The following is a 14,518-nucleotide window of genomic DNA, read 5'->3' as shown; positions in this document are numbered from 1 at the left end:
CTTCGTCCCATCGGCGCAGCGGAGCTTTCCTTTGGTTCGAGGCTCTGCCGTTTTCCCTGTCCATGTTTGTGTGTATATAATTCGGTATTGTGTTGCTTGTATTTCATCCTTAACCCCGTGGTTACCCGTAGGAATATGTATTCTGTGCTGCTGATTGATATATGCAGCATTTTGACAGCTCTTCTCCTGGAAATTGGAGGGTGATGAGTGTCCCGCCATTCTGTGTTGTTTACCCCTGACAGTGACGAGCTGGACAGGAAGCAGTGAACATCACTGAAGGCGGCTGGACGTTGGATCAATGGCTGGCAACATCATCAATTGTGAAATTTCCCCTCTTCCTCGTGACGTCCTGCTGCGCTCAGGGTCAACGGCGACCAGCACCAGCTCCCCACCTGCCCACAAAATAATTCAGACACTAAAGTACGTTAACCCAGATTATGCTATGAACTATACCTTAAAAGGCTAGTTAATAGGCCTTTGAACAATCCTTTAGGAGCCTGTTAACTGTCCTTGAAGGCGTATAAATTATCTTTAAAGGCAACATTACCTACTTCAGTGTCTCAATTATTTTGTGGCAAGGGTGCTCCCCCAGTCCCAAAAGTCTGAACTGGCTTGTGATCTACCAGTGACGTATTTCCCATAACCGACTCCAAGCCGAGCTTGTGATACTGCGGGGAAGCTTGCTGCAGCGAGGGGTGCAAGCAGTCCCCACAATCCCTCCACACTCTTTCAACCGCAGACTCGGACGCTTCCGGGATCGCCCTCGACGTCTACAACCAGCGCAATGCCGAGGTCATTGGGCGTCTGTGCCGAACCTGCTGCCACCATGCTGCTGCCATGCCATCTCTGCCATGCCCTGCCCTGCCATGCCCTGCCATTGCCCTTGCCATTGCCCTGCCATTGCCCTGCCATCCCACTGAAATGCCGCCGCAGAACCCGGGGGACCACATGACTCAGCTGTGAACCGCTCCGGCCTTCAGCTTTAACACCGTTCCGAGTCCCGATAATACCGGTAGTGTAGATATTTTCAAAATCAATAATAATATGATTCTTCTGTAGAGGGTATTGAACTCTGAATGAACGAAACAAGCAAAGCAAGCTAAACTCCGTCCTACCATCCATCCCATGCCTGATGATGTGGAAAATGCCAGTAACCCTCTTTCTAAAGTGCTTTTGTGTCCCTTTTTCCCGGAGACCATGCGCGCAAAGTAAGTAAACAAAACAAAATATACGCCCAGGAAACATGCCCATAGCCAACCGTGCTATCCTGTCCCCGTTCCCCATCACACAAGAATGATGCTTTCTGATGCGCGCATCTGCAAGAAGGGCTCGCAAAACATGCCCACTACTTGCTTCACAGAGCAAAACAGAAACAAAGAGAAAAGTAATATGTATCATCCAAAGTAGACCAAGGATAACGCCTTTTCAGTGTGCCCCTCCTCCCAAAAAGAAAAAAAAGACAAAAAAAAAGCCCGCCGTCGCCTTGTCGCTAAGCGGCCCGTGGCGTGGCTGTTGAAAACGCCGTCTAGTTTGGAGCCTTGAAGGAATAAAGGCGCACTTCACCGTCTTCGCTCCCGCTCGCCAGGAGGCTGTCGTTGAGACCCACACACGTTACTGGACCCCTATGCCCCGTATAGGTGGCGTCGCACTTTCCGCTCCGCGGCTCCCAGCACTTGACCATGCCGTCGTTGGCTCCACTAATGACGCGAATCGTGTCGCCGGCCAGCGCCCAAATACCCTCCAAATGGCCAAACATTGTTTTTAAACACCTGCCCGTTGCGCTATCCCACAGCCGGATGGTGCTGTCCAAGCCACCCGAGAGGAAGTAACGAGCCGGTAATGGGCGCGTCGTCTCAGACTCGAAGCCAGCGCCATAGAGTGCCCTAAGTTCGCCATCACGCGCAGGTGAGCTGGTAGGGCGATCCGTGTGGACGAAGGAAACTGTGGGAGTCCCGCTACGGCCGCTGGAAACGGACACCGAATCCGAGTTGTCGCCGGGACCACTAAGCCCGTTCAGCAGCTCATCATCAGGTTCATATTCTGGCGGGAGGAGGAGGACTTGCTGGACATGGCCAACATGTCCTTCAAACGTCCGGATAACCCGCCGTGTGTCGAGATCCCATAGTTTGATGGTGGTATCGTCTGATGCCGACATGACTGTCCTGCTAGCGGTGTCAAGCCGGGTGCAGTTGACCCAGTCGGTGTGGCCCTTGAGACAGAAGGCCTCCTTCGAGTTGAAGTCGAAGATCTTGACGCTCTTGTCGATGGAGCCGCTTGCCAACAGCTGGCCTTCGAAATGCAAGCTGACAACGCCGTCGGTATGGCCTGCCAAGGTAGAGATGCACTCGCCCGTGTGCCAGTTCCAGATCTTGATAGTATTGTCCAAGCTGCCGCTGATCAGCTTGGAGTCGTCAAACTGCAAGGCGCGGATGCCCCGTGTGTGCCCTCGAAGCGTTCGGATTTCTTCGCCGGTTTCGATATTCCCTGCAGCTTGTTAGTACATGTGAGACCAACCAAAGAAGACAGCTTGACATACAGATCTTGATGGTGGCGTCGTAGGAACCAGTCGCCAGGATATGGTCATCCAGTTGAAGACAGGTAACGCCATTGGTGTGACCTCTCAGAGTATGCACGGTGCAACGTCCAACCTTCCAGTTGTAACCAACTTCCCACCGATCCTTGTACACATCCTTCCACTTGCGCTGCTTGAACTCGGACTCGTCGACGCGGCGGCGCTTTCCATCTGGCTCATCGTCAGACGAGTCGGCTAGTCTCTTACCGTTCTGGGTAACGACGCTGGTTTCCGAATCATGGATCTCCTCGATTCTGCCATTCGAATTGTCCTTGGCCATTTGGCGTTGTCTGGTGTAGTTGCGCAATCGTTTGCGCTCCAGGAGAGGTAAACCCCAACCGCACTTGGTGCATTTCCTGTTCACGTGTTGCTCGCACATGTAAACCCAGACAGCATCCGAATCGGCTAGTTGGCGCCATCGCTGGCTGACTTGAGCAGCCTTGGTGAGGCTGACGGTGTCGAGGTAGCACAAAATTTTCTGGGATAGCTCGACGGGGAGGGCGGTGATGAAGTCGATCTTGAGGGCCTCGTTGACCTCTCTCGAGATGAGGGAAAGCTGGGGGAAGCAGAGCTGTGACAAGACACCTTGCAGCATGAGCTCGCGATGGCGGGCAGGGGCCGCAGAGAACAGAGACCACACGTGGGTGATGGCTTGTTGATCCTATACCCTTTTCGTCAGTATTTGGGTGACCATCATAACGACCAACCATCAGCCGCAGCTTTAAATGGACAACGACAGAAAAAGGTCAGGACATACTGCTGGTGTGAGCTTGTCGAGCTCGTTCTGGATCATAATCATCTTGGCTTCGTCGGCAGCTCGTCGACACTTGGAGTCTGGCCGGTGGCGGTAGCAGTATCTGGTGTTGGGGTTCTTGGCCCGAGCCGTCTCTTCATTGTTTGGCTTGCCGATGGGAGCATAGAGACTGGGGATGTGTTCTCTGAGAAAGGGGGTGACCGTCTTTCCTATTAATAACGACGACATGTTCGTCATGCTGTCTCGAGGACGGAGCCTCTCTTCCTCCTCGGGCCGCAGACGATCGCAGCTTTTGGCAGTGTCTGGGGTCACGGTGTCGGCGTCGGTAGGTTGGGGATCCTCGTCTTGGTCGAGGTCGACGGGGGAGGGAGGAGCGGAGGTTTTGTTGGGTGTTGTGGCGTGATCTGCTACTGGCAGGTAAGCCGGTTCGGCGTCATTTGGATCGAGATGAATGCCATCTTGCTGGAGGGGAGAGTAGCTTGGTTGCGGTGGACGACCATAGGCGATCGTGCTAGAAGAGGACCGGTCCATAGGGGGCACGACCAAACGGCGGTCCTTGCGTCTTCAGAAAGTTAAATGGGACAAGCAGGGCATTGGGCTCGCTTGCCAGCATCTATCAGGCTGAGGGCAAATTGCGTGCTGGGCCAGGAGTGCTGTTGGAGGGTGCGCTGGGCCTAAGACCAGGCGGAACTCGGGGCGGTCAAGCGATCGGGACGTCAGACACCAAACGGCACAGTGGCACGCAATGCGCGGCAGCTGCTTCGCAATCTCTGGGTCTTGGGCGAGGTTCCACAGAGTCAGAGTCAGAGACAGAGAGAGAAGCAGAGACCTGTTGTTCCAGTGGCGATGTTTTGTTGGTGATGATGACTGAGCAGTGGTCAGGTACCAGTTTCAGTTGTGAGTAAAAGAACAATATATCGCCGAAAAAGGATCTACCAAGATGCCCTAGCGACAGAGTTGAGCTGTAGCTAGCTGGGCGTGGCGGTCACAGAGGTTCTGGATGGGGGTTTGCGATGGTGCTATGCTATGCGGTTTGTTGCAAGATTCTCGAAGAATGGCGAAATCGGGTTGGGTGGAGTCCCTGCTGTGCTTTGCACCAAGAATGGCGTTATCGCTTGTCACTGTGTCACTCAGCTGGGCCACTCCACTACCCGAAGTTTTGGTTGCGGGGAAAAGTTGCTGCTGTTAGTGACCCCGAGGCATCAAAGCCTTGCCCTAAAACCCCCATGGAAGCCGCGCCAAGTCGAGATAAGAGTGCTGTTTTCCATGAAGCCATTCCCATAAGATTCACTCATGTCTTTCCGCTCGACATTACCTATTACCCATGGGGGACAGCCCTCGCCTGCATCTCCTCTCAGTTGCTGTTCATCAAGGTACTTGGCGCACTTACACCGGTGCCATGTGGGCCGTGATCGGCGAGGCGAGGGTCACGTGATGCGATGGTCTCATCAGCTTTTGACCAGAGACGGAAGGAGGACAACCGGCTTCGGCGTCACATCTTGAACACAAGAGGTAATTTTGGGCAACCTGGTATGTTGTGCTACCCACCAGCAATCACAGCTGCAGAGACTGCTTCTGTGGTTTCTCGACAGGTTCAGCTTGAAAATAGGGGTGGTAGGCAACCCGTATTCCTGGCATCTCACATTCCTCATGCCTCTCCTGAACAAGCTCATAACTGATTTGGAAGAGTATCAAACCCACGCTAGAATTATTCTGGAAGCTGAATTACAATATAACGCTAGGAATTCCTCCCCTGAAAGCTTATCTATCATGAACCATGCATGACCAGATCAACCATCGCCGATGCACAGGAGATAAGCATATCTAGGGAGACGTTGGCCGGAACACTCTCCAGTGGCCTTCGCACGAGTGAAAGATCCCTCATGTCGGCACTCTCGGTGTTGTCCCCCCCCTGCCAGGCCCATCATTGCCGAGATATCTGTCTCTCAAAACAAAGCTGGTCGAATCATCCAGCAGCCCGTTTGCCAATTTCCAATCAGGTGTAGCATTGCGCCATTCCTTGGCGGATGGCTTCCATCACCAGATGAGTGGTTACACAAGGACCCCGCCGTGAAGAGGCCTTTGAGACGAGAGTCCCCTGATGATGACAGTCGTCTTTCTTGACTTGGGCAGCTATCTTCTCATTACAAACCAAAACAATAAACAGAACACGAATATCCGTCCATTAGGCTTCGGTGTGGTGCCCAAAATACGTCATGAGAATGAACGAAGCGGAAACGCCATGCTGAAGCCAAATCGCGTTTGAAAGCATTACTCCAGGAGCCAGATGACACTCCGTCTCAGTGCCTGGTTAAAATCCGCGTGGATGAAGAACTCCAATCATGCAATCTTTGTTGGCGGTCCAAGTCCTCAGGTCTTGACCCACTCTCGCCCCTGAAATACCCTTGAGTTGCGCGTGGTATGTGGTAAGGGAGGTACGGTCCACATGATTCAGCTCGTCTACCTAGCAAAAGAAGTATTTAATCACACAGTATATGGGGGACAAGGTGTATCATGATATTGCTGTATGAGGAATAAATTCAAGAAACTGAACTCTATAGGTAAGGTAATTACTCGGGGCAGGTTCGAACTGGCAGTCAGCCCGACACCTACTTGGCCAAATTCTCATCCGATGCAGCATCACCACTTCCCGGAGCAGAGACAGAGACTGTGCTCTTTGGAATCCACCTGGGTGCGTCACCCAGTTTGTCAGCCGTCAGCCCAGCCCTCCCTGGTTTCTTCATCCCAGCCTCAAGCTGTTTCTGATAAGAAACATTTCGTAATCTGTCTGCCTCAGCCGGTGTGAGGTGTAGCTGTTGAACACTATAGTCAGCAACTCGGTCTACAGAAATAATGACACAAAAGAACTCACATAAATCTCCACCCCAGCTGCATGCAAAGCAAACGCCAGCCAGAAGGCCGCCCCAAAAATCATGTTATACAACGCAGTCAACTCTGCCAAGTCACCATTCGCGTCAGCCGTCACAGCAACAGCCTGTCCCGGCACCGACCCATCAAAGAACTGCGCGCAAGCAGGGTACTTCTCCAGTATCCGTTCTACCTGCCCAAACATCAAGTACGTGACCTTGACGCAGGGTATGGCATGGCTATAACCCTTGCCTAGATGCTCATAGGTGCTCAACACATGCGCAATCGCCATCATGACCAGTCTCATGGTAACGATGGAACCAGCATAGGACCAAGCCCGCAGCATCCAAGCGCGGTGCTGCTCAATCTGGAGCCGCTTGATGTTGTATATAGCCAGACCGATGCTGACAATGAACATGAATGATATAACGCCAATGGCGAGCTGAATTTCCATCGGGCCGCCTTGGGCGTTGCGGACAAGCATGAGGGCGCCGGCTGTGGAGATGGCCGAGAGGAGGACGATGAGGTAGCCGCTCACTCGATGGAAGAGGAGTAGCTTGTAGCGGATTATGGGGACGAACTGGAAGACGGCTAGGAATGAGGCTGGGAGGATGGCGCTGAGATGGATTTGGATGCCGATTTTGTCGAGAGATCCGGGTGTGTAGTAATAGCTAAAGTATGTTTCAGCCAGAAGTGCATCAGACACTTTGGATACCTAATGTAGACATTAATCCATACCAGTCAAGAGTCCCGCCCCCTTCAGGACACAACCCATGGTCAAAAGAGAGGTACTGGAAGCGAGCAAGAGTGAATCCCAGGAGAGCGCCACCGAATATGAAGAATAGAACAAAGTTGTAGAATTTCTTGAAACCAAGGGGATTGTAAATTTTGCGAGCCGCGTCGGCCACCTTTTCCTTGGTCGACATTTTTGATACGGATGGCTTTGTGCTGCGATGTGCGTGCGGTTGAAGGTCTTCGATAGTAACGTAGCCTCCAAAGAGTGTGAGAGGATAGTACCTTACACCTAAACTGTTGGGTAGGGTAATGCTGCTTTAATACTTCTTTCTGCTGCAGCTTCCAAGCCTTTGAGCCTGGATGCATACCTGAAGTCCCCATCACCACCATCCTGCAAAGTCTCATCTGTTGCTACACGGCCGATATGCGTACATGCGTTGCCTGGTATCTATCGCCCTTGGCTCGTAGTCCTCGGACTTCAGGCGGCCAAACAAGGACAGCCCTAATAGGACTACCAACAGAATTGGCGCGAAATCCTTCCATTTCGGGACTTGCGAGGGATTCGGTTCATCGTCATTGGGCAGCCTCGGACACCCATGGGGGTAACAGCGGCTTGATTGTGACGTAAGCTTCCTACGAACGTCTCACCAGACCGAAGCTGATAAATAAAAACTACCTAGTATTACAGCTCACATTTCCCATTCTCGAAGCATTCTGCGCCCAGCCGTCCGACTCAAAACAAGCAAGCATTCAATTTCTCCGCTCTCCGAAGACAGAAGCTAACATGGTTGGGGTTCCGGGCCGTTCGAAAGCATGCCACACCTGTCGCCGGCGCAGGAAAGGGGTAGGACTTTTCACATGCCCCAACACACGTGCCACGCATTGGTATTGACCGGTCATCAGTGCAATTTTGAGCGCCCTTCCTGTGGCCAATGCAGGCGTCTAGGACTCCAATGTGATGGCTACGAGCGCAAGACTGTGTTTGTCCACTCCAGCCCTGCAACAGTTGGCACCAAGAAGGATGTCGCTGCACCTCTAATTCGGCAAGCCCTATCGGCGAATGGAACCAAGAATCATCCCTTGGAGGCAAAGATTGGAGCAGTAACTCTTCTTCCGCCCGGCTTGGTCTCCTCCGCTTATATATCCAACTACGTTGGACTTTTCTGGGACATGTACGATCCCAGCTCACACCTTCGGCGAGACTTGGGCAGCGCCATATCAACGACAAGCTGGCTGAGGAAAGTCCATTCTGACAAAAGCTACCAGAGCAGCCCCCTTCTCCAGACCTCCTTTCTCGCCCTCTGTTTAGGTACGGTTGGCCAACGTCTCAAAGCGCAACATCTTATCCAAAATGGCATGAAAGCCTACAACGAAGCTCTCAGTGGGCTGGCTAAATCGATCGCCATGCAAGCTCAGAGCAAACAAATTCCAGACGACACCACAATAGCCACGACTCGCATACTAAGCTTGTATGAAGTTTTCTTCGGAAGCGACCCCTTAGCCCACGCGTCGACGTCGTCATGTCCTGATACCACCCTCGTCAAGCCACAGGGGCTCATGGAGCCGCTCTTCATGTCATATAACCAAGCCGATGCCTGGCGTCGTCACCGGTTCGGCGAGCTGGCTTTGCTCGAGTCACAATCCCCAGAGATGTACAAAGAGGGCATTGCACACCAGATGCTGGCTGACGGTCGCTTGAGCATCACCATCGCCGGCGTGGGCCTACACCGGTCTACTATCCTCGCAAGAGAAGACTGGCTCACTATTCCCTGGACAGGCTCCCACAAGAAAACAAGCTGGGACCTGCTGCTTGATATCTTTGTTCTCCTGCCAGGATGTCTGGAGGACGTTACAAGGATTGAGGTTGCTTTAGAGATGAATCCGAACCACTTCAATTTCCATGTCACGCCCGCGAGGATCGCAAGTAGTGTAGGGATACAAGCGCTGCTGAAGCTGAACAAGAAGTGCAAACAGATCCTCAGCCAGCTGCAATCATGGTACGACAACCACGCGCCTCCTTTGTGGAAAGCCTTTCTCTCATCATCAACATACCCTCGACCAGTAAACCTGGCTTATCCAACATCACACGACCCTCCATCTGCCGATGATATCTCGACTGCTCATATGATGTGTCTCTACTGGTCTACCAAGATCAAGACCACCCTTCTTATTCTGCAAGTAAGAAAATCTCTTGCTGGCTTGCAGGTCGACGTCTCAAGAATCGATCGAAGCGATCTGAGGATGTCAATAACGCAAGACAGCAAGCACATCATAAGAACCGCGCCCATCTTTTTCGAGAAGGTAGCTGGGGTGGCAGGGAGTCATATTGCCATCTTTCCGCTTACGGTGGCACTCAAGGCGCTGCTGATGATGGGGGAAATAGGGGTTGCGGAGCAGAGGGATATGGTGAAGGAGCTGTTGGTCAGAAGGGCGGCCGAGTCGGGGCTGTCGGTCGGGCCGTTTGTAGGGAGCTTGAGGGTTTTGGTCTGATGATCAATATTTCTCGATAATTCGTACGATGCTGCAGAGCTCACCATAGACATAGACGCCACAACTCTCTTCCTGAACTATCATCACCTTAAGACATAGATCTAAATAACCGCTCACTCCAAACACGGACAACGAAGACATGGGTCCAAGCAAGTCACTCAAGCCCTTTCTCCAGCCCTCCACATGGGGTAAAAACAATGCACCAATCACCCAAGATCCAACCGTTCTCGACACCAAAACAGCCTAGGTACCTACCTAGGTAGTCGTTCTCTAAAACTTCTTGTGTCTCGTCCAAACATGGTTAGCCCGGAATCAGACTCGTTTCGCCCTCGGCTCACCTTCTGCTCATCCTGAGCTCGCAACCGCTCACCCTACGCTCACCCTACGCTCGCCATTCTCCAAAAACGACAACTTTACGCGACGCCCACATAGTTCAAGTTTGGGGCCTCCCTCTCCTACAGGGACGAAAATGGGTCGGATTGGGAGGGTCCCATTTTTGTGACTCCCAAACAACTCCTGCACCAAAACGGGGACCGAGAAATAGACTCACCAGCGTATTGCTCTCCATTTTAGGGGACTCTGGGTTGTGGTCGTCATTTTGACATGAAAAGATCCGTCACTCCCTACCTGCCTACTGCGCGACATTTCTTCTTCTAGTTCTAGCTACATAAAGAGGCCATTCCATCCGTCCTCCTACCGACCACACGACTCTTCTCTCCCATCCCCCGTGTCCTTACTACCCCGTATATTGGTTTGGGGGTGCGGCCACAGGCCTGAGGGTATGAGTGAGGAAGTGGGGCTCACGGAGGATTCGGGGGGTTCAGGGGTCATGTATAAAAGCAGTCTGCTTCTCACATTCTATTTTAGACAGATCATCGAATTTTATTTCTTCAAATTTTGTGCCTTGCAAACGTGCAGGCAATTCTGGCCCTCTGATCAGGCCAATCCGGTGCTTATTATGTAGCCTGCGAGCCCATAGTGTCTTTTTGTCCTGCGTGAAGTGCGGTCTGCGAGCGAGTCACTGTCACGCAGGTGCTTTCATTCAGAGACCTGTTGAGGGTATATTTGTAATGTTGTGGTTGTTTTGTGTGTTTTGTCACCATTTTAATAGACATTTCCGCAGTATGCAATACAAGTCACAATCGTTGGTATCTTAGCTATTGTGATTGAGACAAGCCATTGTTGTACACTGTTTAGCTGTACCGAACCAGGATTGTTCAGAAGTGCCTTCAACCAGTATCCCTTTCAGAGGTTCTGGATAGGGGTTCGTCATGAATAGTAAGATCAAGGAGCGTTATATATTAGAGGGCAAACTACTAGTATAGAACGATAATTACGGAAGAATCGAGCCTTTTTATAAAATCCGCTAGTACGTAAAACTATTAGGGCATTTTCTCGGCACTACTTATAATTTACGCGTCGACTTAGATAACTAGCTTATAATTATATTCTATAATACTTTGCTCCTAGACGACATCGTCTATATTAGAGAAAGCCATAATATAAGGCGGCGACTGCTTAAATCTGTAGTTCACTATTCCCGGCCGTGCCGATATAGGATCCCGTGAAGTAGTCGCATTCTCGTCCTTGAATGCAGCCGAACGCCTCAGCGGAGCATTCGCTCGAGCCATTACACAGTGCTGGGAAGGATTTGTGCTGAAAGGCTGCGAGTATAGGGTCGACGTATTAAACCCAAATGTAGGTCGCCTTCCGCAAATCCTGCTCAAAAAGCTTATCATCCTCACTGAGGCACTCCGGTGGCAGCTCCTCCCCGTCTTCCGACCCCCCCAGCAACCCGAGCCGGCACGACGACTTGGTGAGAACGGACCGCTCAAAATCAATGACCATGACTGGGTCGCTCGGCATATGACTCCATACCAGATTCTCCCGCCGGACGTCGCCGTGTGCCACCCCTAGGGCGTGGAGGCTCTGCAGGGATCGGATCACGTTTCTCCGTATCCCGACACTACTTGGTTGCTCCCGAGCTTCGCGTAGATCCCTGCCGGCCCACGAGAGGAGGAGGAAGTAAATGATGTGGACATCGGCCGCGTAGAAATAGCGCCGTCCCAGCTCCCGAAGGTCGATGGTGCCAAGAGAGACGGGGACGTAAAGGCCTTGGATCGGTTGAAGCTGCTCGTATATACGCGCTTCGTGCTCGATAAAGCGTATTGATGACGACGTGGTCCCCTTGGCAGCCAACGTATAGCCGTGGCTGAGTAATGTGATGCGAAATAGGGCTCCCCGAGCACCGTATTCCCCCAGGGGCATGATACCCTCGTCCAAGGTTGCGCGGAGCTGTTGGCGTAGCCGCTCTAGAAAGACGTGGATAGGTAGCGAGTGTGTCTTTTGGCGACGTAGGGATGGCGATAATGAGGACTTGATGTGTGATGATGACGATGACGACGACGACGATGATGATGATGATGATGACTGGACGTCTGGTGACGACTCGACATAGGGCCGGCGGTGGAGGGCTATGTTGGGACATGCGGGATCGAGAGCCCCCCCTCGGACAAGACCGAGTAAGCACGCATGTGTGCAGAACAGTGGTGTTTGTGGCTGGGAAGAATGTGTGCGGTTCTGTGTCTGCGTGCCGCCAGGAGCAGTAGCCGCCGCCGCCGCTGTAGCTCCGGATGACTGCGTAGCGCTACGCTTCCTCTTCGACCCTCTTTGGCCGGCAGGAGGAGAGGGGTGGGAGCCAGGATTGGGGCCGGCATCTTCGTCGTCGGGCGGCGGAGGACCCTGCCCCCGGCCGAGGGATGTCGGCGGCTCATCTGCCTGGGGACTCTTTTTCCTTCTCGGGTGGCGGAACGGGATGGGAGACCGGTCGTACCCGACGTAGGTCCGGGGTTCCCAGCAGCGCCCCGACGAAGGAGGTGTGCGAGCGGCCGGCGTGTTCCCAATTCGGGCCAAGATCTCGTCCCAGTCCTCATTCCAGGTCGAGGCACCCGATATGGCGCGGTCCCGCGCATCTTGACCCTGCGACCCGGGTCCGAGCAGCGCCATCACAGTGAAGGCCAGCAGCTGGCTGACGGCGGTGCAGTAGGGGATGAGTTCGGCTGGCTGGGCCTGGCACTCGTGGGTGGGTTCGGCGACATGGTAGTACAGCGTGGATGGGTCCGCCCAGTCGATCTTGAGGAAGATCATGACCTCGCCTGTGGCAACAAGCCCCATCTCGAGCCCAGCCTGGAGCATGTAGTGGTAAGTCTGGGTGGCAGCTGCAGCTGAGAGCCTCCTGGCAAAGTAACGGAAGCGGTCACCATCGTTGTTCGGGATCTCGACGCAATTCACCACGTCGCGAACCACGTCCAGGTCTTCAATTCCTTCCCGCACATGCTGTGCCGTTAGCTTGTGGGGAGCCTTGTATTCCAACACGTATGCAAGCGTTCGGTCACCGTTCAAGGACCGGTACACACAGATCTGGTCAGGCCGGATGGAGATCTTATTAGTAGGTGGGACGGGTGGTGGCGGAGGCGGCGTCGATGGTGCCGCGCTTGTGGAAGGAGTTGTATCGCTATTGAGAATGTTAACGTGGTTCTCGAAGAAGATACCATCCCCCACGCCCAAAAGCGGTGGTATCGCGTCTAGGTGTTGTTGGGCATGCGTAAATTGATCGATGATGCATTGCACAGGAAGCTCGACAGCAGTGTGATGAAACCGCTCAAGGTCGCGCTCGCTACCAATTGGGGAACCAGCTGCCAGGCGGCTACCAATACCCTGTACAAAATCACGCGATTCAAGTAATTGGAGTGTTTCGGGGAAGAAGGCGATAACCTTGCCAAGCGCAGCCCTCTGTTCATTAAGGAAGCCATCCCATTGTGCAAGGCGGCCGGGGCAGTATTTTCCCGCCGGGTCTGTCCAGATTCCCTGGGTCGTGAACCGTCGATCGGTCTGGACGCGGAATTTTGTCGACAGGTGGTCGTGGCAGAGCTGAAAGTACTCGATAAGACTGGTCGGACGCCTTTGCTCCTGCAACTCTACAACTTGTTGTGCTTGTTTATCGGCGCGTTGTTTCTCGGCGACGGCGTTCTGCTCCGCTTCTGTACGGAGACGCTCCGCTTCTGCACGGAGACGCTCCGCTTCCTGGAGCCTTTTGACAAGTTCCTCATAGCTTGGATCCATCTTGGTGTTTTCTTGTGCTGTGTGGTGTTTCTTGTGTTGTGTAGTTGTTTTCTCATAGGTGGTTCACATGCCACGCGTTTGTTGTAACACACGTTATCGATAACGTCCACGCCATTGCCAAAGGGAGGCTAGTGTAAAGAAATGTTTTGGACGCACGGACCCTTCATTGACTGTGCGAGTTATGATTGCTTCACACGTCGCTGTTTCACTTCTATTGGCCAGGCCATCTTTGCCCAAAACCAATGGCCTTTGTCATGGCTGCGAACTGGAATTCCCATATCACTGAGGAAACCTCCAAGAGGTGGTCCGAATCAGTGCTCAAGCTCACACCACAACCCCCCTCGCCTCCAAGCGGTTCAGCGCAGCGTCTTTATAAGGAGCAGCGTAAACAATTTCAGCGGATCTACAGCTCCCCTGAGTGCCAGTCTTTGGGTGATCTGGACGCGGCTCTTAAGCCTCGCTCGGCGCCGGCTGTTATGGAGCCGAGTCCCCCTTCGATATGCATTCCTGGCCGTTTTTCACCTGCATTAAATCTCTTACCTACACCACGCATAACCCCTCAGACACGCGGGTTCAGCACTCCTGCTGTGAGTGCTGCTTCCCATATTCTCGGAAAAAGTTCGTCGATGGGCTTTGCCATGGCTCAAGCCTCTACCACATCTGCTGCTCAGGCTATTACCTCGTCTTTATGAGAACTCGTTGTCAGCCTCCTCGCTCTGGTTCTTGATCTTGACCAGCAGCTCCGTCTTCCACTTGTCCAATCGGCTCATCTGATCGCAGGCATTGAGCTTATCCGTAAACACCTCCTGGTTGCCCGCCTCCACAACCTCGATCAAGTCTGACAAGAGCTGGAACTCGCGCTGACCGCCAAACGAGGGGTCCTTTTCCCTGTATCGCTCAATGTTGCGGCGGGCGCTGTCCAGATCGTTGGTGGCCAAGATGCAAATTCCACCCTTGAAGAAGTACTTCTTAACCGA

The 14,518-nt window shown here is 53.0% G+C and overlaps 4 protein-coding genes across 4 annotated transcripts; 1 reads left to right on the top strand and 3 right to left on the bottom strand.

Moving 5' to 3' along the window:
• Positions 1–1,103: 1,103 nt before the first annotated feature.
• On the bottom strand, positions 1,104–4,566 carry SCON2 (E3 ubiquitin ligase complex SCF subunit scon-2). Its single transcript, XM_062881964.1, has 3 exons — positions 3,330–4,566; positions 2,537–3,233; positions 1,104–2,484 (listed from the first exon to the last, which is right to left on the bottom strand). Exons 1-3 carry the CDS (start codon positions 3,855–3,857, stop codon positions 1,526–1,528), a joined length of 2,184 nt encoding a protein of 727 aa, XP_062727832.1. The 5' UTR covers positions 3,858–4,566; the 3' UTR covers positions 1,104–1,525.
• Positions 4,567–5,935: 1,369 nt separating this feature from the next.
• On the bottom strand, positions 5,936–7,120 carry QC761_703920 (uncharacterized protein; the record flags this gene model as incomplete). Its single annotated transcript, XM_062881965.1, has 3 exons — positions 5,936–6,149; positions 6,185–6,865; positions 6,933–7,120. 3 exons carry the CDS (start codon positions 7,118–7,120, stop codon positions 5,936–5,938), a joined length of 1,083 nt encoding a protein of 360 aa, XP_062727831.1.
• A 469-nt stretch (positions 7,121–7,589) lies between these two features.
• QC761_703930 (uncharacterized protein) lies at positions 7,590–9,546 on the top strand. The gene is made up of 2 exons (XM_062881966.1): positions 7,590–7,773; positions 7,833–9,546. The coding sequence occupies exons 1-2, from the start codon at positions 7,714–7,716 to the stop codon at positions 9,417–9,419; spliced, it is 1,647 nt and encodes a 548-aa protein (XP_062727830.1). The 5' UTR covers positions 7,590–7,713; the 3' UTR covers positions 9,420–9,546.
• A 1,559-nt stretch (positions 9,547–11,105) lies between these two features.
• Positions 11,106–13,541, bottom strand: QC761_703950 (uncharacterized protein; the record flags this gene model as incomplete). The annotated part of the gene is made up of 1 exon (XM_062881968.1): positions 11,106–13,541. The coding sequence occupies one exon, from the start codon at positions 13,539–13,541 to the stop codon at positions 11,106–11,108; it is 2,436 nt and encodes an 811-aa protein (XP_062727829.1).
• Between the last annotated feature and the right edge of the window lie 977 nt (positions 13,542–14,518).

This window comes from Podospora bellae-mahoneyi, chromosome 7, assembly GCF_035222275.1.
Source record: "Podospora bellae-mahoneyi strain CBS 112042 chromosome 7, whole genome shotgun sequence".
Taxonomy (NCBI): domain Eukaryota; kingdom Fungi; phylum Ascomycota; class Sordariomycetes; order Sordariales; family Podosporaceae; genus Podospora; species Podospora bellae-mahoneyi.
The sequence above is the reverse complement of the archived record's forward strand: the minus strand, read 5'-3'. Positions and strand labels throughout refer to the sequence as shown.

Excerpts from the sequence above, each read along its gene's own strand:
- SCON2 (XM_062881964.1), bottom strand. The coding sequence starts at position 3,857 with ATGGACCGGTCCTCTTCTAGCACGATCGCCTATGGTCGTCCACCGCAA. Across the intron at positions 3,234-3,329 it reads TCGACAAGCTCACACCAGCA|GATCAACAAGCCATCACCCA; the intron begins GTATGTCCTGAC and ends AAAAGGGTATAG. Across the intron at positions 2,485-2,536 it reads CGACGCCACCATCAAGATCT|GGAATATCGAAACCGGCGAA; the intron begins GTATGTCAAGCT and ends AACAAGCTGCAG.
- QC761_703930 (XM_062881966.1), top strand. The coding sequence starts at position 7,714 with ATGGTTGGGGTTCCGGGCCGTTCGAAAGCATGCCACACCTGTCGCCGG. Across the intron at positions 7,774-7,832 it reads GTCGCCGGCGCAGGAAAGGG|TGCAATTTTGAGCGCCCTTC; the intron begins GTAGGACTTTTC and ends ACCGGTCATCAG.